Source organism: Coregonus clupeaformis, chromosome 13 (assembly GCF_020615455.1).
Source record: "Coregonus clupeaformis isolate EN_2021a chromosome 13, ASM2061545v1, whole genome shotgun sequence".
NCBI classification, from domain to species: domain Eukaryota; kingdom Metazoa; phylum Chordata; class Actinopteri; order Salmoniformes; family Salmonidae; genus Coregonus; species Coregonus clupeaformis.
This window is the reverse complement of record NC_059204.1, coordinates 20994143-21016680: the sequence shown is the minus strand read 5'-3', so window position 1 is coordinate 21016680 and position 22538 is coordinate 20994143. Positions and strand designations below refer to the sequence as shown.

The 22538-nt window shown below is 45.2% G+C and overlaps 1 protein-coding gene and 1 long non-coding RNA gene across 9 annotated transcripts in view; one reads left to right on the top strand and one right to left on the bottom strand.

Moving 5' to 3' along the window:
• The first annotated feature begins 3085 nt into the window (after positions 1 to 3085).
• Positions 3086 to 6772, top strand: LOC121579442. Its single transcript, XR_006002916.2, has 3 exons — positions 3086 to 3176; positions 3554 to 4106; positions 4401 to 6772. It is a non-coding gene; the product is annotated as an uncharacterized LOC121579442 (long non-coding RNA).
• LOC121579440 (nuclear receptor corepressor 1) overlaps positions 4816 to 22538 on the bottom strand; it is a 127420-nt gene continuing 109697 nt past the window's right edge. For 6 of the 8 annotated variants that reach the window (XM_041894028.2, XM_041894034.2, XM_041894032.2 and 3 more), the window contains 10 exons: positions 11640 to 12106; positions 11217 to 11369; positions 10379 to 10527; positions 9636 to 9880; positions 9261 to 9407; positions 8758 to 8900; positions 8435 to 8488; positions 7991 to 8179; positions 7657 to 7833; positions 4816 to 7453 (listed from right to left, as the gene is read on the bottom strand). In XM_041894028.2, coding sequence (XP_041749962.1) covers positions 7254 to 7453; positions 7657 to 7833; positions 7991 to 8179; positions 8435 to 8488; positions 8758 to 8900; positions 9261 to 9407; positions 9636 to 9880; positions 10379 to 10527; positions 11217 to 11369; positions 11640 to 12106 — 1924 coding nt within the window. In that variant the 3' untranslated portion in view covers positions 4816 to 7253. The remainder of the gene's footprint in view (positions 7454 to 7656; positions 7834 to 7990; positions 8180 to 8434; positions 8489 to 8757; positions 8901 to 9260; positions 9408 to 9635; positions 9881 to 10378; positions 10528 to 11216; positions 11370 to 11639; positions 12107 to 22538) is intronic. The other 2 variants (XM_041894031.2, XM_041894029.2) reach the window with 2 other exon arrangements.

Genomic DNA, 22538 nt, shown 5'->3' with positions numbered 1-22538 from the left:
AAATGCCACCCCACACCATGACTGACCCACCGCCAAACCGGTCATGCTGGAGGATGTTGCAGGCAGCAGAATGTTCTCCACGGCGTCTCCAGACTCTGTCACGTCTGTCACATGTGCTCAGTGTGAACCTGCTTTCATCTGTGAAGAGCACAGGGCGCCAGTGGCGAATTTGCCAATCTTGGTGTTCTCTGGCAAATGCCAAACGTCCTGCACGGTGTTGGGCTGTAAGCACAACCCCCACCTGTGGACGTCGGGCCCTCATACCACCCTCATGGAGTCTGTTTCTGACCGTTTGAGCAGACACACGCACATTTGTGGCCTGCTGGAGGTCATTTTGCAGGGCTCTGGCAGTGCTCCTCCTGCTCCTCCTTGCACAAAGGCGGAGGTAGCGGTCCTGCTGCTGGGTTCTTGCCCTCCTACGGCCTCCTCCAAGTCTCCCGATGTACTGGCCTGTCTCCTGGTAGCGCCTCCATGCTCTGGACACTATGCTGACAGACACAGCAAACCTTCTTGCCACAGCTCGCATTGATGTGCCATCCTGGATGAGCTGCACTACCTGAGCCACTTGTGTGGGTTGTAGACTCCGTCTCATGCTACCACTAGAGTGAAAGCACCACCAGCATTCAAAAGTGACCAAAACATCAGCCAGGAAGCATAGGAACTGAGAAGTGGTCTGTGGTCACCACCTGCAGAACCACTTCTTTATTGGGGGTGTCTTGCTAATTGCCTATAATTTCCACCTGTTGTCTATTCCATTTGCACAACAGCATGTGCAATTTATTGTCAATCAGTGTTGCTTCCTAAGTGGACAGTTTGATTTCACAGAAGTGTGATTGACTTGGAGTTACATTGTGTTGTTTAAGTGTTCCCTTTATTTTTTTGAGCAGTGTATATATATATTTGTTAGTTTTTTTGTACATCAATAAAAAAATAGTACAATTAAATCTATTTCAATCCTACTTTGTAACGCAGCAAAATGTAAAAAAAAGTTCAAGGGGGTGTAGACTTTCTATAGGCATACACACTGGTGATTTAATAGGATCTCTGTGTATGGGTGTGTGAAATGAATGTAAGGTATTTTTTATGTGTTTTCCCTCTGTATATTAGAAACTGACAAATTAATGTGGTAATGTTTGTTTTATTTTGTTACAATTTGGAACATAGGTAGGTGTTCCAAAATACAACAGTTGAATTGTAGCTACAGCTCCCGGAATTTGACAAAGTCTATGGGAGTATGGGAGATTCTCAATTGGAGAAAAGTCATTCCTCGACTCCTCCGCCCTCCTCTCCTCGGATCTCTGACCCGGAAAGTGGGCGCCATATGTAGGACAGTGTCAATCCTCGATTGCCTCCTCCGGCGGACGATACTCAGGTGTATCCTACCACGGAAGAGTTTTGAAATCCGCCACACCCCCTTAAATCAGCTGTTGTTTTTTTGGAAGAGAAAAGCCTGCTCACATTTAAAAATGATACGCTAAAAACGGTCAAAATGTATCTCCGCCCCATGGCAAAATGTGTTGAATTGCAGGAAATTAGCTTACAAATTGCAACATTTTCTTTCCGACAACAAGAGGTTTGTGAACAGTTTGGGGTCACATGGGTCGCGAGGTGGGGGTTTGTTACTACACCGATAAATTACAATATCCATCTGGACTTTTTGCCACCTAGGAAATGTGTGTGGCCTTCCCAAATAGTAGTTGAGTACCCCTGATCTACATCCATCCTTGACGCTGAGGCCTGCGTATGTTAGTACAACATTTCCTAAATAACACATCTTGCTATATAGAGAATTATATTAGAACTACCCTACTGAAAAAAACAGCATAGACCAGCCTTCATTTTCAAGCTGGTCCATGCTGGTTTATGCTGATCCATGCTCTTCTATGCTGGTCATGCTGGTCTGACCAGCATGGTCTAGCTGGTTAGGCTAGCTGACCAGCTGGTCAAGCTGGTGATGCTAGTGACCAGCTCTTGCTTGTATGCTGGTGATGCTGGTGACCAGCTCATACTGGTATGCTGGTGACCAGTTTATTGCTGGTATGCTGGTGACTAAGCTGGTCCATGCTGGTCTATGCTGGTCCAGCATGGTCTAGCGCCCTCAAACTCAACTCTGGACCTCAAAGCCAGTTCCACTGTGTTTTTTAATTGTTCCCCTCTAATCAGGGACTGATTTAGACCTGGGACACCAGGCGGGTGCAATTAATTATCAGGTAGAACAGAAAACCAGCAGGCTCCGGACCTTGTAGGGTAAGAGTTGAAAACCCCTGGTCTAACTGGTCAAGCCAGACTGGCAAAACCACGGCCTCAATTATCATATTTCCTAGCATGCTCTATTGCAGTTAGATTTTTAGAATTGTTTGTTTCAATATATTTTTTGTTGTGTTTTTGCATTGATTGATTAGTAAATGTTATGCACAAAGATAAATAACATACATTTTTCTAAACTAATCGAATCTGTTAGTTGGATTTATTGCACCCGTTACTGAAATGGTTGTTCCAGTTTAAATGGTTTGGTAGTCTCATTTACATATTCATCTTTCTAACCTTGACTGTCATTCTGAATGCAGATTGTGGGTGAATAAAAGTTCCTTGGATATCCCCAGTCTTGCTGGATTCCAATAGGAAAGTGGTTATCCCACTGGCTATAGGGTGAATGCACCAATTTGTAAGTCACTCTGGATAAGAGCGTCTGCTAAATGACGTAAATGTAAATGTAAATGTGTTTGACTCCGTTTCATTGATTCCATTCCAGCCATTACACTGAGCCCGTCCTATAGCTCCTCCCAACAAGCTCCTCTAATATCTACCTCTATCACTCCAGTGTCCCTGCAAAATCTGGTATTGGAACTGATCCTCTATATAGCTTTTTAATTTCTCGTGTTGTTATTTCTTATTTCTCGTGTGTTTTTGTTCTAACTTATGTTATTTTTAGTGCTACATTGATTACTGCATTGTTGGGTTTGGAGCTTGCAAGGAAGGCATTTCATTGTACTTGTGCACGTGACATTAAAATTTGAAATTTGAGTTGAGCGTTCCTCAGCTACATTTCTAGTTGAACAAGCAAGGCATATTGTTTTGTTTTCACACGGTTGACTGGCCTGCCCTGCTGATCCTGAGCAATATGTGTGTGGGTCCCGTGTGGTTCAGTTGATAGAACATGGCGCTTGCAACACCAGGTTTGTGGGTTCAAAGGCCAGTACGAAAAAGTACAAAAATGTATGCACTGTAAGTCGCTCTGGATAAGTGACTAAAATGTCGATGTAAAATATGTTCAGGAGAGTGACAGTTTTCTCTAGCTGCTTTATTTCTATTTCTTGGAGCATGTTTAGGTTGTATTTATCCCTTAAATTACTGAGATGAATTTGACTCCAATGCAAAGGTGGTATATGTTTAATGTAAGAAATAGGTGTTTCTATAAGAGTAGACTGTTGAGTGTAGTGCTTTATACCAAGCTGCAATCCTATACCTGGGCACTTACATTAGTTTCTCAAATTACATTTTCTGAATTGAAGACCACCGGACTGCTTTAAGTGATACATTTCCTATTTTTCAGGAACTTGGAAAGGATGAGGGAGGGAGCTGTTGAGATCTCAGGTCATTGCAGAAGGATGGACCAGGGTGCCTGCCCCCATCCAGGATCCTCATGATGGACTTAAGAGGGGCCAGCCATCTGGCTTAAAAAGCCTGAGTCTGCCATGCGCAGAGGGTTGTGAGGTATTCAGGAGGTGGGACTGCCCAGTTCAGGAGGCCCCTAGCACACATTGACTAGAATGTATCTTTAAAACCCCAAATGGATGCTAGGCTAACTGACTGTCTTGGCTTATACAACAAATAGGCTATCAACTTTTTGTTGTGATCAGTTTACATTATACAGTTTGTGTCTATAGACCAGGTACAGTCCTCATCTAACTTTAACTGTTCCCTATGTCTCTCTGGCTGGGTGGGTTCAGGATGCATTTCCTGCTATTTTCCCTGGGCCAGCCACTGGTCATGGTCCGAATGGGCACCGACCCTGAGCCGTGACCCCGAGACCCGGCCAGGACCCTGCCCACCTCCTGCTGTGGGCCTTCAGGCTGCTGAAGAGACCGGGGAGCGGAAGACATATGGTGAGAGAGCAGATCTGTCGCTCAGTCGCAGATGGCCGCGACCGGGAGACCCATGGGGCGGCGCACAATTGGCCCAACGTCGTCCTGGTTAGGGGAGGGTTTGGCCGGCAGGGACAAAGACTGAGTACCAATTGGATACCACGAAATTGGGGAGAAAACGGGACTAAAATACCACAAAAAAGAAAAGAAAAAAAAGAGCAGATCTGTCAAACAACTATGAGAAACAGCATAGACTAGAACTTTAACCCCTATCATTCGTGTCTGTTCTCTAAAAAAAGTTGTCTTGTGTTTCAGGCGTACCTCATGGTAAAGATCACACGTTCCAAACAAAAGATTGCTACAATTGGACCAGAAACGCAGAGGGATCAGGGCATCTGCGACCTTGCTCTCTCCTCGCCACACAAAAACAACTTGCACTCGCAGAGTTACCACCACTCTGTGGCTGTTGCTGCTGGCTTTTGCCCTGATATACCATCTGTTGGTCTTCAGCAGGAATGTGAAAAGGCTGTTCCGTTGAGGGTTCTTCGGCATACCAAATAAAACATTTTAGCAATGAAAGTTGATTGTTTTGTTGTGGTCATTTCACTATACTGTAAGGAGTCATTATAGATGAGCCGTTAGTCTAGGGCTAGGCCGAGAGGCTAAGTGATGGAGGTCTCAGAACCTGTAAGCCAATGACCAATCAGAGAATGAAACAAAGATGCACACGTTTGAGGTGGAGAACTGACCCACTTTATTGATTGGTCTGAACTCTTGTAATAGACTACTAAGAGACATTGTGCGATACAAACATTGCATTTCAACATCACGGGATACATGGGTTTTCAAGTCTCAAATTTTAAAACAGCCAAAAAAAGTTAGCACTGGATGTTGACAGATTGGATGCCACCCAAATGGCACCCTATTCCCTATATGGTCCACAGGCTCTGGTCAAAAGTAGTGCACTATATAGGGAATAGGTTGCCATTGTGGACACAGCCATCAAGCTGAAAAGACGCACTAATTATTTTCTGGCTTCATTTCGATTTTCTTTTTTAAGATTCAAGTTTTGTAAACTTTTTGTCATTGCCGTTGTAAACACTTGACATCCCATCAAAAATAGGATGTTGAATAACTGATGTTGAAAATGATAGGAAAAAAATCAGAACATCAGCTCTAGGACTTAACAATTCAAAAGCAAAAAGAAAATGAAAATAAATGAAAAGATCTGGTTTAGAGCAGATTGGGATTGTTATTTAAGCAAAGCAAAAGCTGAGAGAACCAAAACACATGGTATGCTTTCACATATCCGGACATAAAGGTCTTTCAATGGAACATTACTGTCATTATCAATGCTGACCTAGTCATAATTCAACATTTAAAGAAGCTACATGTCTGTTGCCAAAAAACGGTTGATATAAATCTTGAATATTGAGAGAATAGATTACGAGGCCATGGATTTGAATAGTCACCATGACAGCAAAAAAACTACTCTTCCTTAACATCTTGACTGTACCCTACACAAAAGTAAAACTGCAATGCATGTGTCACACTACAAAACCATGTACCAGCTACAAGAGAAGACAGGAACTCAGTCATAAACATCCAGGTTTCCATGAGTGATGGGCAAAGTCAAAGCACATCTCAGTACAATCCTCTGCAGGAGCTTGAATAAGTTATACAACAGGTAGAAAGTATGCTTTTGTTGTCAAAGGTTACAAAGCAAAAAGTGCAACAATGGTGCAGACCATTTATGTTTGGTTAGTTGTCTTTTTTTGTCTAAAACATAAAAGACAAATCACACAAATCGGTTTTCTGTCAAGACAGTATAAAAAAAAGTTAAGAGGGACTACGGAAACATAACAAAAAAACATCAACGTATAGCTCTGAGAAAATGTGTTTAAAGCTGCCTTATTTTTCTCCAGCCACAAGGCATCGGCGAACCTCTAAAAAAAGGTTCCTGATGTACTTTAGTTACCTTGACAACATGGGTTGCAGAGTACTGTAAGTAGAACATTCTGCACTTGTTGGAAACCCTAGAGGGACAGCTACGGGTCAGACTGTGCGCCATACAGTACACCCACCGTGGTGGTGGCCAGCTTAATCCAAAAACTATTGGCTCAATGACAGAGTTCAGATCAACATGGGGGCCCAGAAGTAAAGTAGTCATGAGTAGAAGAAACAACTTGGGACAACGTCAAGCTTATTAATTAGTCTTCTTTTGCCTTTCTGCTTGCTCCTACACCAGTGTTCTCAACTTGTACCAAAGACATTGGTTTTGTTTTTCTCAAGGGTGTGGTGACGGACTGACAAAAGCTTTCTTTAAATTCTAGATCAGGGGGAATATTGTTAGATCCATGCATCATCTTTCTCCACAGTGTTGCAAAGACAGGCATCAAATTACAAAGCCGTAATTTAAATGTTAACATGTTTGTTTCATTCACTTATGTCCACAATATTCAGGCTTTGGTGGTGCTTGGTGGTTAGGGCGCCTCCTACACTTCTCTGTTCCCCACTCATTATCAAGTACAACCCACAGGTTCTGTGTCTCTCAGCTTCACTGTGGTGCTAGATAGGTGGGGGGTAAGAGATGGACAGGGAGAGACCGACTGTGATATTCAAGATTAAACCCCCCCCCCCCAATTCATTCAATAACAAAGTGGATCCATTTAAAAGCATCACTAAAATGAGAAATAATCAAGTTCAGAAAAAAAAACACTGCAAAAGGTTTCACTATTTACATACAATGATTTTTCTTAAAGACAAAAACATTTCTTTATAGAAAGACCACAAAAAAACATTGGGTTTTTTCATCTTTTTACATTACAAGTTCTTCATCTTAATCTTTCATCATATCTTCCACTCAGGCGTTCGCTGTCCTGACAGGCTGTGTCTATCAAAGCTTCTGGACATAAAGTGAGTCAGTCAGTCTATCCTGAAGATTCCAGCCAGTCAGAAGTCACTTGCTGCCTTTCTTCCTGCTGGCAGCTAGAGGGCGCTGTTGCACCGAAATGGACACCGCCATACCCCCTGTTCTCCCAACACTCGATCAGCACCAGTGAGTGAGGATAGTTTTGGGGGGAGGGGGTGGGCATGCAGGCCTGTACTGAGAGGCCTGCCCTTCCTCTGGGGTGGGATGGGGGGCAGGTAGGACTCTAGTGGCAGGGCTCAGTCGTCACTGTCTGACAGGGTCTCATACTGCTCCGACAGTAGGGGCTCCCGCTCCCATACACGCTGCTGCTGCTGCTGCTGCTGCTGCTGGGGTCCCGGAGGGCCTCCAGGTGGAGGCTGCTGGGCCTGCATGGAGGTGGGGGGTGTGCTGCTCAGCATGCGCATGGTCAAGGGGTTATAGGGGAACTGCATGGAGCCTGGAGAGTAAAGTGAGACAGGATTGTCGTTAGAGGGATTCAGATTGTTCATTTGTGTCTTATGTCAGGCTGAAAATAAATTTTTGAGAGACAAGAAAATACAATCCAGATTTCTGAATACCTGTGTGGCTGTTAATGTGGAATGGTGTACAGACAAATGGCCAGACAGACAGGGTTTATATGGGGCTAAGGGCCTAATGTACCTGTGGATGAGGGCCGGTCCTCCCAGGACCAGGCCGGGGGCTGCCGGTGGTAGTCTCCCTCTGAGTGGACGGAAGAGACTGAAGAGGGCCGCTCCCCTCCTGCTGCTGCGTATGCCTGGCCTGGGTTGGGCGACTTTGACTTTCGGCTGTTGGCTTTGCTCTGCTGTTTATGTTTGCCTGTTGGACAATCAGACAAATACAAGAGTGTTAGCAATAATGCAAGAGAGTTAGCAAAAGCTTAGAACTAGTCTGGTGAGTTTGTTCTAAATATCAGAAATTAAAATAATTTGATTCCCATGATGGGTTTTAGTTGGTGTGGTTGTTTGCCACTGACCCATGCTAGGTGAAGGGTTGGCCTCCTGGCGGGCCTCGTTGCTGGGGGTGTTAGAGCTGGGCTGAGGCCCTCCTTGGTGCTCCTCTGGCCTTTCTTCCAGGTTGCCCATCAGGGCCTTGCGAATGATGTCCTCTAGGCCCAGGTTACTGGCCGGGTCGCTGAAGGAGTGGTTCCTGGGGTTCACGCTGCCTGGAGGGCCAAACACACGCACACACAGGCTGATTAGACAGGGAAGACATGGAGCAGCCAGCACGGTCGTGTTCATTAGGGTATGCAAACAGAAAACATTTTGAAACGTGTTTAAATGTATTTTATTCCATTTTGGTGCTTACTGAACACTACCCACAAGTGGCTGGTTTAAATGATTCTAGTTTGTTTGAATATGAGAAGAGTTTGTATGGTGATAGAATGGGATCCTATGTTGTTAGAAATATCTACACTCACTTGAGCTGGTCACAGCAGGCAAGTTGAAGATCTCTGTGCCTGGTTGTGCATTTCCTGAAAGGAGAAATGATAGTACAGTAAACAAAATGTCTGACAAACTAAAATGGCGCTAAAGACAAAGTTAATTGTTAGTCGTTTTACAGTATGCCTTCCTATTACAATGTTTTCCCTTGTGAAAATGAGAAATGAGTGCAATGCATCCCATTATATATTAATATAATACTGTATAAGTTGAGTTCCATCAAATTATTACATTATTTCCATCATGGCAAGCTTTCTTAAATGACGTAAGTACAAGGTAGATAAGAAGAGAGCACACTTACCAACATCAGAATCACTGACACAAGAGGAGTTCAACTTACGAATGATCTCCTGCTTCTTGGATTTCACCATAGGGGAGGTGTTCTCCAGCCTGGTGAAGAAGGAGGGCAGGTAGCTGACACTGCCAGGGGAGCGAGAGTCACCCCTGTAACCAGAGAAAGGCCACCACAGGGGTTAAGAGTCAGGTAGGCTAGTGTGCCATTGGCACCTCTCCCCAGTTTCCACTCTGTTGGCAAGCCAAATGGGTCACAGCTGCCCACAAGACACATTCTGCCCATGGGCACTGAATCCATGTGCCAGGGGAAGGTATCTAGTATCCACACACACACAAATGTATGTAGACATACAACAAAAATGATGTTATGCTTTTCGGTTTGTCACTTAAACCTTAAAGATACCGAACCATACAGATATGCCTAGTTATAACATTGAAAGCCAACGTTACGTGAATATAAACAAATGCGAGTACACCCACTACGTATGAAGATATACCAGTCCTACACACCTCATCTCAGGCTGGTCAGCCTCTCGTCTCTGGGGTTGCTGCTGCTCTCTGGCTTCCTGTTGTTTATCCTGGTAGCTCTGGGGAGGGGAGATGGGCTCATAGCTCTCCAATGCCCCCCTGCCACCCCGATCAGGGGATTTACCAGGTCTGGGGGAGGCACAGAGGAAGAGAGGGAAAAGTGAGAATCTGATGGAATGGTCAGAGGTGCACCACCAGGGTTATGTTCAGTAGGGAGAAAATGTTTTTTTTTTACCTGAATACAAGTTTTTGTTTTTTGTTGCAAAACATTTTGCTATGGTGTACCCTAATGACCATGTCCCAGGCTGGCTTGGTGAAGAGGCTGTGTTGGGCTACCGGCGGGTGCTGTTACTGTACCTGGCTCTGGGCTTGTCAGGGGCGTTATCGGGAGACACTCTGCTGGGTGTGGGTCTCTGGTGGTGTGATGGGGCCTGGGCCTGGTTCTCTGGGCTGTAGCGGCTGGGGCCCTTGGCACGGCCCCCGGGGCCCAAGATAGACACGGGCAGCTGGGCACTTTGGAAAGTGGTGGTGGCAGTGGAGGAGATGGTGGTGGAGGACTGAGGAGGGTCCTGGTTCCTGGCAAAGTCCTGGGTGATGATATGCTATAAAGGAGAAAGAGGAGAGGACAAAAGGACAGACATCGGGGAGATGTTATTACTTGGAGGCATACATCCATTTTCAGTCACTACTCTTAAAAGTATTTCTCTATTAAGATGTCTAGGAGAGGCTGTTGTCAGAGTTGTTCAGATCATAATTTGCAGTTCAGTCGATGGATCACTCAAGATATCATAACTCAACAAAAAGTGGTATAGGAGGTACATACATTTTTGGTAAAGTCATTTGTATTGGTTACACAGAATATGGATTGTTTGCCTCAGGATTCAGGATTCCAGTTAAAAAGGGCTATGAATTAATGAGTCATTGGGCTCTTCTTCAGTCAGTGGGTGCGTTCCAGGCTGACTACATTGCAGATGCCTGCCAGATCTCTCAGACCTGTTTAACATATTAGATAGCCACATAATATGTTATAGCTATCTGATGCCCGACTGCGCATGCAATGACATGGCATGCAACCGTGGAAAGCTACCAGAGTATCTTACCGAGATGTGGTCAGCCAGGGTCATGACTCGGTGGGTCTTGGGGACCTGCGGGGACTGGGAGTACCCTCCGTCAGCCTGGGAGGAGGGGGGCTGCTGTGACTCCGCTGACTGTCGGTAGCGGCTCATGTCAAAGGGACGCATGCCAGCTGCTGAGTGAGAATATTCCACAAACACACACACACACCAGACTGAGTTGGGGGAGGGGGAGATGAGGGAGAGGAGGGGTAGCACTGCACTGTATTCCAGCACCAGCTGATACACATTTGCCTCCAGCGGACAGAAATAGATTGTGGAGCGGTCTGGTGACCAGACGGGGGCTAGTTGGGAATGGAATGGTATCGTCTGCTATATCTGTTGTACTCAGATGACTCGGGTGAAGAGTCATTCGGGTTGTAGTATGTTTACTCCCTATCATCACTATAAGATACTGTATGCCTCTGCAGTTGTAACCTGAATTCAATACAGCTTGTAGAGCTGAGCCGGTTCAATTTAGTATTAGAAGTCAGTTCAGTACAGAGAATGTACTGTAATCAAGTAGGACATGGTAGGTAACTTAAACCTTGGAAAAGGAAAACAGTACTTGAGAAAGGGAGTGATTGAGAGCGTCAAGAGAATACTTCAAGTCAAGTCTCCATATATGGCATCTATAGAGCTTTACCGGTCAGTAAGGGCCAGTTTCCCAGACACATTAAGCCTTGACTGAAATGCACTTTCAATAGATATTCACTATTGAGCAAGCTTTTTTTAGTCCAGGTGCAGGTTTAATCTGTGTCAGGGAAACCAGCACTGAGAACACATCTTATTATTGTATGTTTCACAGTATATAGAGCCATCTCACCTTGTGCTGCTGCCTGTGCGGCCCTGTCCCTGTCGGCCCTCTCCCTGTCGTCCTGCTGCTGCTGCTTCTCCTGCTGGGACTGGGCTGGAGAGTTGGCTGGGCTGATCACCTCGATAGCTCCTCCACTGGGGACCTCATACCGACTGGACGACACTGCAGGGCCAGGCACAGACACACTTTAAAAACAACCCTCTCACTAACATATGAGATATTATAATTATATATATATATTTTTTTTGTTATTTGCTATGTTGTTAAGCCTTACATGTTAGAAATGTTGGGAATTAAAACGCAAACCAAATCTATATCCAGGTATCCACCCACCACAGCAGTGTTACAGTACTGGCTTCCATCCCATCTGTCCCATCGTGTCTACGTTCTATACTGTTCCCTGTTCTATGTTGTTCTATGTGGAAGACTCACAGCTGCTGGAGGAGTCGGAGCTCTGGGAGCTTCTCTCCCGGGAGTCCTTGTCCGAGGCGATCTGGCTCGTGATGATGACGTCAATGAAGTTGGCGGCCGTGATGGTGGTCTTTCCTCTGGTCCTCAGCTCCTCCTCGATGCGTGACTTGCTGGGAGGACCCTTGTCTTTACTCCCCTGGGGACCACCGGGCCCCTCAGCGTATCCTGGGTGGAGTTTCCCCCCTGGCAGAGACATGGGGCCGTAGGGAGACTGCATGGAGCGCCTGTCTGCCTCCAGCTGCAGCTCGTGCTGCCGCCTGGCCGCCGCAGATGATAAAGACATGTCGTCGTCTCGATCGTGCTTGGAGGAGTCCTTGCCCTTGTTGACGTCCATTTGAGGGGCGGAGGCGGCGGCATCCACCAGGGCAGCCAGGGCATCGGCTGCAGTGCTGTAGCGGGCTCCTGCCTGGGCTGCTGCTGCTGCCGGCCTGGAGGGGGCAGAGAGAGATAGAGGGTTACGCCTCGATCACACCGACAGCGCCATCCCGCAAAATGGTATGCAGCAGCATCTGGATATGTGTCGAACAAAAGTTCAACATTCACCTTCTGCTACCATTTCTGTCAAGCTGTCTACGCATACAGTTTCATGCATACGTTCGATAAATCCAACATATGCACCACACAGAACGCACTGCAACTGCCTCTGCAACGCTGCAAGGCAAACGCAGCGTTCCATTGGAAATGAATGTACTTCTGGTGTAGCAAAATGCAATGACACTATCGGTGTGATCGAGGCGTTAACATTATGTATTGATATTATTTATATATACACTGAACAAAAATATAAACGCTACATGCAACAATTTCTAACATGTTACTGATTTACAGCTCATATAAAGGAAATCAGTAAATTGAAATAAACTCATTCGGCCCAAAGCTATGGATTTCACATGACTCGGAATACAGATATGCATCTGATAGTCACAGATAGCTTTAAAAAATAAAAGTAGGGGCATGGATCAGAAAACCAGTCAGTATCTTGTGTGACCACCAGAGTATGTGAGCAGAGCTGGAGCAGAGCGAGGAGCAGAGCATACCAAATTGTACTAGAGCGCAGAGTGAGATTCCCAAAGGAGTGAGGATATTCTCCGCTGCTGGCCTGCTCTCCAGGCACCATCACATGAGCCTGAAGCCACAGACTCTGGCCAAACTCGTGTTTAAAAAAATTAATTCAAAAAGGCACTGTAGACTGAGCCTACTAATAAGGCATTTTTCGTTTAATTTCTATTTACAGTGAGGGAAAAATGTATTTGATCCCCTGCTGATTTTGCACGTTTGCCCACTGACAAAGACATGATCAGTCTATAATTTTAATGGTAGGTTTATTTGAACAGTGAGGGACAGAATAACAACAAAGAAATCCAGAAAATCACATGTTAAAAATGTTATAAATTGATTTGCATTTTAATGAGGGAAATAAGTATTTGACCTCTCTGCAAAACATGACTTAGTACTTGGTGGCAAAACCCTTGTTGGCAATCACAGAGGTCAGACGTTTCTTGTAGTTGGCCACCAAGTTTGCACACATCTCAGGAGGGATTTTGTCCCACTCCTCTTTGCAGATCTTCTCCAAGTCATTATGGTTTCGAGGCTGACGTTTGGCAACTCGAACCTTCAGCTCCCTCCACAGATTTTCTATGGGATTAAGGTCTGGAGGCTGGCTAGGCCACTCCAGGACCTTAATGTGCTTCTTCTTGAGCCACTCCTTTGTTGCCTTGGCCGTGTGTTTTGGGTCATTGTCATGCTGGAATACCCATCCACGACCCATTTTCAATGTCCTGGCTGAGGGAAGGAGGTTCTCACCCAAGATTTGACGGTACATGGCCCCATCCATCGTCCCTTTTATGCGGTGAAGTTGTCCTGTCCCCTTAGCAGAAAAACACCCCCAAAGCATAATGTTTCCACCTCCATTTTTGACGGTGGGGATGGTGTTCTTGGGGTCATAGGCAGCATTCCTCCTCCTCCAAACACGGCGAGTTGAGTTGATGCCAAAGAGCTCGATTTTGGTCTCATCTGACCACAACACTTTCACCCAGTTCTCCTCTGAATCATTCAGATGTTCATTGGCAATCTTCAGACGGGCCTGTATATGTGCTTTCTTGAGCAGGGGGACCTTGCGGGCGCTGCAGGATTTCAGTCCTTCACGGCGTAGTGTGTTACCAATTGTATTCTTGGTGACTATTGGGCCAGCTGCCTTGAGATCATTGACAAGATCCTCCTGTGTAGTTCTGGGCTGATTCCTCACCGTTCTCATGATCATTGCAACTCCACGAGGTGAGATCTTGCATGGAGCCCCAGGCCGAGGGAGATTAACAGTTATTTTGTGTTTCTTCCATTTGCGAATAATCGCACCAACTGTTGTCACCTTCTCACCAAGCCGATTGGCGATGGTCTTGTAGCCCATTCCAGCCTTGTGTAGGTCTACAATCTTGTCACTGACATCCTTGGAGAGCTCTTTGGCCTTGGCCATGGTGGAGAGTTTGGAATCTGATTGATTGATTGCTTCTGTGGACAGGTGTCTTTCATACAGGTAACAAACTGAGATTAGGAGCACTCCCTTTAAGAGTGTGCTCCTAATCTCAGCTCGTTACCTGTATAAAAGACACCTGGGAGCCAGAAATCTTTCTGATTGAGAGGGGGTCAAATACTTATTTCCCTCATTAAAATGCAAATCAATTTATAACATTTTTGACATTTTTGACAAATGATAGACTGATCATTTCTTTGTCAGTGGGCAAACGTACAAAATCAGCAGGGGATCAAATACTTTTTTCCCTCACTGTAATTGTAAGTAAGTCACAGCCTATATGCGCAATTTATAGACTATAATGATTTAATACAACGAAATGTTGTTTAAATGCTGAGCTCTTTATGTCCCTACCAGCCCATTGTGTCGCACTCGCAAATGTATTCACAATGTATTTCTTTGTAGGATATTGCCTTGAAATAATTGTCTAAATAATTCATTTTCATTCATTCTTAGGCGCCGTGTTTGGCTCCTGACCTATTTAGAGTGTTTACATGCTGTTTAATATGACATGTATCATTTTTTGAAATGTTGAGCGCTTCTTACATTCACCTTTTCATGTTTATTAAAATACTTCTCATTCAAATCATATGGTTTGGTTTCAATACTTCAAAACCAAGTGGTAGGTCCAGGTAGTCAGAAAAATAGATGGGTGTTGGTTAAATTGTGATTTTAAATGAATGGAGCAGTAGTTTATTCCCCTGTGAGCGCAGAGCGGTTTGTAGCGGAGTGGTTGGAAAGGACGTGGAGCGCCAGAACGGTGTGCAAGCATTTGCCTCATGCAGCGCGACACATCTCCTTCGCATAGGGTTGATCAGGCTGTTGATTGAAGCCTGTGGAATGTTGTCCCACTCCGCTTCAATGGCTGTGCGAAGTTGCTGGATCTTGGCGGGAACTGGAACACGCTGTTGTACATGTCGATCCAGACCATCCCAAACATGTTCAATGGGTGAGTATGCAGGCCATGGAAGAACTGGGACATTTTCAGCTTCCAGGAATTGTGTACAGATCCTTGTGATGTGGTGTCCTGCATTATCATGCTGAAACATGAGGTGATGGCGGCGGATGAATAGCATGACAGAGTATCTCATGACATGCTGTAGACCACACTATCTACCAAGAGAGTTTTCATCTATATTCTTAGTAGCTGTCTATTTATGACCACAAACCGATGGTGGCACTAAGACCGCACTCAATGAACTGTATATGGCCATAAGCAAACAGGAAAACGCTCATCCAGAGGCGGCGCTCCTAGTGGCCGGGGACTTTAATGCAGGGAAACTTAAATCTGTTTTACCTCATTTCTACCAGCATGTTAAATGTGCAACCAGAGGGGAAAAAAACACTAGACCACCTTTACTCCACACACAGAGACGCATACAAAGCTCTCCCTCGTCCACTATTTGGAAAATCTGACCATAATTCTATCCTCCTGAAGCAAAAACTAAAGCAGGAAGCACCAGTGACTCAGATGAAGCAGATGCTAAGCTACAGGACTGTTTTGCTAAAACAGACTGGAATATGTTCCGGGATTCTTCCGATGGCATTGAGGAGTACGCCACATCAGTCACTGGCTTCATCAATAAGTGCATCGATGACGTCGTCCCCACAGTTACTGTACGTACCCCAACCAGAAGCCACGGATTACAGGCAACATCCGCACTGAGCTAAAGGGTAGAGCTGACGCTTTCAAGGAACAGGACTCTAACCCGGAAGCTTATAAGAAATCCTGCTATGCCCTACGACAAACCATCAAACAGGCAAAGCGTCAATACAGGACTAAGATCGAATCGTCCTACAACGGCTCCAACGCTCGTCGGATGTTGCAGGGCTTGCAAACTATTACAGACTACAAAAGGGAAGCACAGCCGCGAGCTTCCCAGTGACACAAGCCTACCAGACGAGCTAAATTACTTCTATGCTCGCTTCGAGGCAAGTAACACTGAAACATGCATGAGAGCATCAGCTGTTCCGGACGACTGTGTGATCACACTCTCCGTAGCCGATGTGAGTAACACCTTTAAACAGGTCAACATTCACAAGGCCGCAGGGCCAGACGGATTACCAGGACAGGCACTCCGAGCATGCGCTCACCAACTGGCAAGTGTCTTCACTGACATTTTCAACCTCTCCCTGTCTGCGTCTATAATACCAACATGTTTCAAGCAGAACACCATAGTCCCTGTGCCCAAGAACACTAAGGTAACCTGCCTAAATGACTACCAACCCGTAGCACTCACGTCTATAGCAATGAAGTGCTTTGAAAAGACTAGTCATGGCTCACATCAATACCATTATCCCAGAAACACTAGACCCACTCCAATTTGCACATCGCCCCAACAGATCCACAGATGATGCAATCTCTATTGCGCTCTACACTTCCCTTTCACATCTGGACAAAAGGAACCCTATGTGAGAATGCTATTCATTGACTACAGCTCAGCGTTCAACACCATAATGCCCTCAACGCTCATCACTAAGCTAAGGACCATGGGACGAAACACCTCCCTCTGCAACTGGATCCTTGAATTCCTGACGGGCCGCCCCCAGGAATAAAGGGTAGGTAACAACACATCCGCCACGCTGATCCTCAACACGGGGGCCCCTCAGGGGTGAGTGCTCAGTCCCATCCTGCACTCCCTGTTCACTCATGACTGCATGGCCAGGCACGACTCCAACACCATCATTAAGTTTGCCGATGACACAACAGTGGTAGGCCTGATCACCGAAACGACGAGACAGCCTATAGGGAGGAGGTCAGAGACCTGGCTGTGTGGTGCCAGGACAACAACCTCTCCCTCAACGTAATCAAGACAAAGGAGACGATTGTGGACTAAAGGAAAAAGAAGAGGACCGAGCACGCCCCCATTCTTATCGACGGGGCTGTAGTGGAGCAGGTTGAGAGCTTCAAGATCCTTGGTGTCCACATCCCCAACAAACTAACATGGTCCAAGCACTCCAAGACAGTCGTGATGAGGGCACGACAAAACCTATTTCCCCTCAGGAGACTGAAAAGATTTGGCATGGGTCCTCAGATCTTCAAAAGATTCTACAGCTGCACCATCGAGAGCATCCAGACTGGTTGCATCACCGCCTGGTATGGCAACTGCTCGGCCTCCGACCGCAAGGCACTACATTTACATTTACATTTTAGTTATTTAGCATACACTCTTATCCAGAGCGACTTACAGTTAGTGAGTGCATACATTTTCATACTGGCCCCCCTTGGGAAACGAACCCACAACCCTGGCGTTGCTAGCGCCATGCTCTACCAACTGAGCTACAGGGGACTTAGTGCGTACGGCCCAGTACATCACTGGGGCCAAGCTTCCAGCCATCCAGGACCTCTATACAAGGCGGTGTCAGAGGAAGGCCCTAAAAATTGTCAAAGACTCCAGCCACCCTAGTCATAGACTGTTCTCTCTGGTACCGCACGGCAAGCGGTACCGGAGCGCCAAGTCTAGTTCCAAAAGGCTTCTCAACAGCTTCTACCCCCAAGCCATAAGACTCCTGAACAGCTAAATCATGGCTACCCGGACTATTTGCACTGCCCCACCACCCCCACCCCATCCCCCTCTTTTACGCTGCTGCTACTCTGTTTATTATTTATGCATAGTCACTTTAACTCTACACACATGTACAGTGAGGGGAAAAAAGTATTTGATCCCCTGCTGATTTTGTACGTTTGCCCACTGACAAAGACATGATCAGTCTATAATTTTAATGGTAGCTTTATTTGAACAGTGAGAGACAGAATAACAACAACCCCCTCTCAATCAGAAAGATTTCTGGCTCCCAGGTGTCTTTTATACAAGTAACGAGCTGAGATTAGGAGCACACTCTTAAAGGGAGTGCTCCTAATGTCAGCTTGTTACCTGTATGAAAGACACCTGTCCACAGAAGCAATCAATCAATCAGATTCCTAACTCTCCACCATGGCCAAGGCCAAAGAGCTCTCCAAGGATGTCAGGGACAAGATTGTAGACCTACACAAGGCTGGAATGGGCTACAAGACCATCGCCAAGCAGCTTGGTGAGAAGGTGACAACAGTTGGTGCGAATATTCGCAAATGGAAGAAACACAAAAGACCTGTCAATCTCCCTCGGCCTGGGGCTCCATGCAAGATCTCACCTCGTGGAGTTGCAATGATCATGAGAACGGTGAGGAATCAGCCCAGAACCACACAGGAGGATCTAGTCAATGATCTCAAGGCAGCTGGGACTATAGTCACCAAGAAAACAATTGGTAACACACTACGCCGTGAAGGACTGAAATCCTGCAGCGCCCGCAAGGTCCCCCTGCTCAAGAAAGCACATATACAGGGCCGTCTGAAGTTTTCCAATGAACATCTGAATGATTCAGAGGAGAACTGGGTGAAAGTGTTGAGGTCAGATGACACCAAAATCGAGCTCTTTGGCATCAACTCAACTCGCTATGTTTGGAGGAGGAGGAATGCTGCCTATGACCCCAAGAACACCATCCCCACCGTCAAACATGGAAGTTGAAACATTATGCTTTGGGGGTGTTTTTCTGCTATGGGGACAGGACAACTTCACCGCATCAAAGGGACGATGGACGGGGCCGTGTACCGTCAAATCTTGGGTGAGAACCTCCTTCCCTCAGCCAGGGCATTGAGAATGGGTCGTGGATGGGTATTCCAGCATGACAATGACCCAAAACACACGGCCAAGGCAACAAAGGAGTGGCTCAAGAAGAAGCACATTTAGGTCCTGGAGTGGCCTAGCCAGTCTCCAGACCTTAATCCCATAGAAAATCTGTGGAGGGAGCTGAAGGTTTGAGTTGCCAAACGTCAGCCTGGAAACCTTAATGACTTGGAGAAGATCTGCAAAGGGGAGTGGAACAAAATCCCTCCTGAGATGTGTGCAAACCTGGTGGCCAACTACAACAAACGTCTGACCTCTGTGATTGCCAACAAGGGTTTTGCCACCAAGTACTAAGTCATGTTTTGCAGAGGGGTCAAATACTTATTTCCCTCATTAAAATGCAAATCAATTGATAACATTTTTGACATGAGTTTTTCTGGATTTTTTTGTTATTCTGTCTCTCACTGTTCAAATAAACCTACCATTAAAATTATAGACTGATCATTTCTTTGTCAGTGGGCAAACGTACAAAATCAGCAGGGGATCAAATACTTTTTTTCCCTCACTGTACATATTACCTCAATTACCTCGACTAGCCGGTGCCCCGGCACATTGACTCTGCACTGGTACCCCCCTGTATACTGTTATTTTATTTTACTGCTGCTCTTTAGTTATTAGCTTTTATTTTTTTACTTAACACTTTTTTATATATATATAAAAATTGCATTGTTGGTTAAGGGCTTGTAAGTAAGCATTTCACTGTAATGTCTACACCTGTTTTATTCGGCACATGTGGCAAATAAAATTTGATTTGACGAAACATAGGCCCAACACTTTACATGTTGCGTTTATATTTTTGTTCAGTATATATACAGTACTAGTCAAAAGTTTGGACACCTACTCATTCCAGGGTTTGTCTTTATTTTCACTATTTTCTACATTGTAGAATAATAGTGAAGACATTAAAACTATGAAATAACACATATGGAATCATGTAGTAACCAAAAAAAAGTGTTAAACAAATCAAAATATATTTTATTTGAGATTCTTCAAAGTAGCCACCCTTTGACTTGATGACAGCTTTGCACACTCTTGACATTCTCTCAACCAGCATCATGTGGTAGTCACCTGGAATGCAATTCAATTAACAGTTGTGCCTTCTTAAAAGTTAATTTGTGGAATTTCTTTCCTTCTTAACGCGTTTGAGCCAATCAGTTGTGTTGTGACAAGGTAGGGGTGGTATACATAAGATAGCCCTATTTGGTAAAAGACCAAGTCCATATTATGACAAGAACAGCTCAAATAAGCAAAGAGAAATGACAGTCCATCATTACTTTAAGACATGAAGGTCAGTCAATCCGGAGTGCAGTCGCAAAAACTATCAAGCGCTATGATGAAACTGGCTCTCATGAGGACCGCCACAGGAAAGGAAGACCCAGAGTTACCTCTGCTGCAGAGGATTAGTTCATTCGAGTTAAACCTCTACAGGATCGGTGTCCCTATACCGGGACGGTTGCTGCTCAATACGCGATATGTGACTAGAATGGAGTTGTAAACAACAGCCAACTTTCCGGGACATAGACATGTCTTATATGGGCAGAAAGCTTAAAATCGTGTTAATCTAATTGCAGTGTTCAATTTACCGCTTCTCCTTCACCCAAATTCAGACAGCTGATGTTCTGAAAGAGCTGCAAAATCTGGACCCCTACAAATCAGCTGGGCTAGACAATCTGGACCCTTTCTTTCTAAAATTAGCCGACGAAATTGTCGCAACCTCTATTACTAGCCTGTTCAACCTCTCTTTCGTAACGTCTGAGATCCCCAGAGATTGGAAAGCTGCCGCGGTCATCCCCCTCTTCAAAGGGGGTGACACTCTAGATCCAAACTGTTACAGACCTATATCCATCCTGCCCTGCCTTTCGAAAGTATTTGAAAGCCAAGTTAACAAACAGATCACCGACCATTTCGAATACCACCGTACCTTCTCCGCTATGCAATCTGGTTTCCGAGCTGGTCATGGGTGCACCTCAGCAACGCTCAAGGTCCTAAACGATATTATAACCGCGATCGATAAAAGACAGTACTGTGCAGCCGTCTTCATCGACCTGGCCAAGGCTTTTCGACACTGTCAATCACCACATTCTTATTGGCAGACTAAATAGCCTTGGTTTCTCAAATAACTGCCTTGCCTGGTTCACCAACTACTTCTCAGATAGAGTTCAATGTGTCAAATCGGAGGGCCTGTTGTCTGGACCTCTGGCAGTCTCTATTGGGGTGCCACAGGGTTCAATTCTCGGGCCAACTCTATTCTCTGTGTATATCAATGATGTCGCTCTTGCTGCTGTTGACTCTCAGATCCACCTCTACGCAGACAACACCATTTTGTATACATCTGGCCCTTCATTGGACACTGTGTTAACAAACCTCCAAACGAGCTTCAATGCCATACAACACTCCTTCTGTAGCCTCCAACTGCTCTTAAACGCTAGTAAAATCAAAATGCATGCTCTTCAATCGAACTCTGCTTGCACCCGCCCGCCCAACTAGAATCACTACTCTCGGCGGGTCTGACTTAGAATATGTGGACAACTACAAATACCTAGGTGTCTGGTTAGACTGTAAACTCTCCTTCCAGACTCACATTAAGCATCTCCAATCCAAAGTTAAATCTAGAATCGGCTTCCTATTTCGCAACAAAGCCTCCTTCACTCATGCTGCCAAACATGCCCTCGTAAAACTGACTATCCTACCGATCCTTGACTTCGGTGATGTCATTTACAAAATAAATAGTCTCCAACACTCTACTCAGCAAATTGGATGTAGTCTATCACAGTGACATCTGTTTTGTCACCAAAGCCCCATATAATACCCACCATTGTGACCTGTACGCTCTCATTGGCTGGCCTTCACTACATATTCGTCGCCAAACCCACTGGCTCGAGGTCATCTATAAATCACTGCTAGACAAATCCCCGCCTTATCTTAGCTCATTGGTCACCATAGCAACACCCACCCGTAGTATGCGCTCCAGCAGGTATATCTCACTGGTCATCCCCAAATCCAACACCTCCTTTGGCCGCCATTCCTTCCAGTTCTATGCTGCCAATGACTGGAACGAACTGCAAAAATCTCTGAAGCTGGAGACTCTTATCTCCCTCACTAACTTTAAGCATCAGTTGTCAGAGCAGCTTAACGATCACTGCACCTGTACACAGCCCATCTGTAATTAGCCCACCCAACTACCTCATCCCCATATTGTTATTTATTTTGCACCCCAGTATCTCTATTTGCACATCATCTTCTGCACATCTATCACTCCAGTGTTAATACTAAATTGTAATTATTTTGCACTATGGCCTATTTATTGCCTTACCTCCATAATTTACTACATTTGCACACACTGTATATAGATTTTCTATTGTGTTATTGACTGTACGTTTTGTTTATCCCATATGTGACTCTGTGTTGTTGTTGTTTTTAAATCGCACTGCTTTGCTTTATCTTGGCCAGGTCGCAGTTGTAAATGAGAACTTGTTCTCAACTGGCTTACCTGGTTAAATAAAGGCGAATAAAAAATAAATAAAAATAAATTACAGTAGCTTTTAGAGCTAAAAAAGACCATGCTATTGTTTGAGGATAGTGCACAACAAAACACTTTTGTCACGGCAACTGGTTTGATACATTCACCTCTTAAGGTAAATAATGTACTTACATTCAGTAATCTTGCTC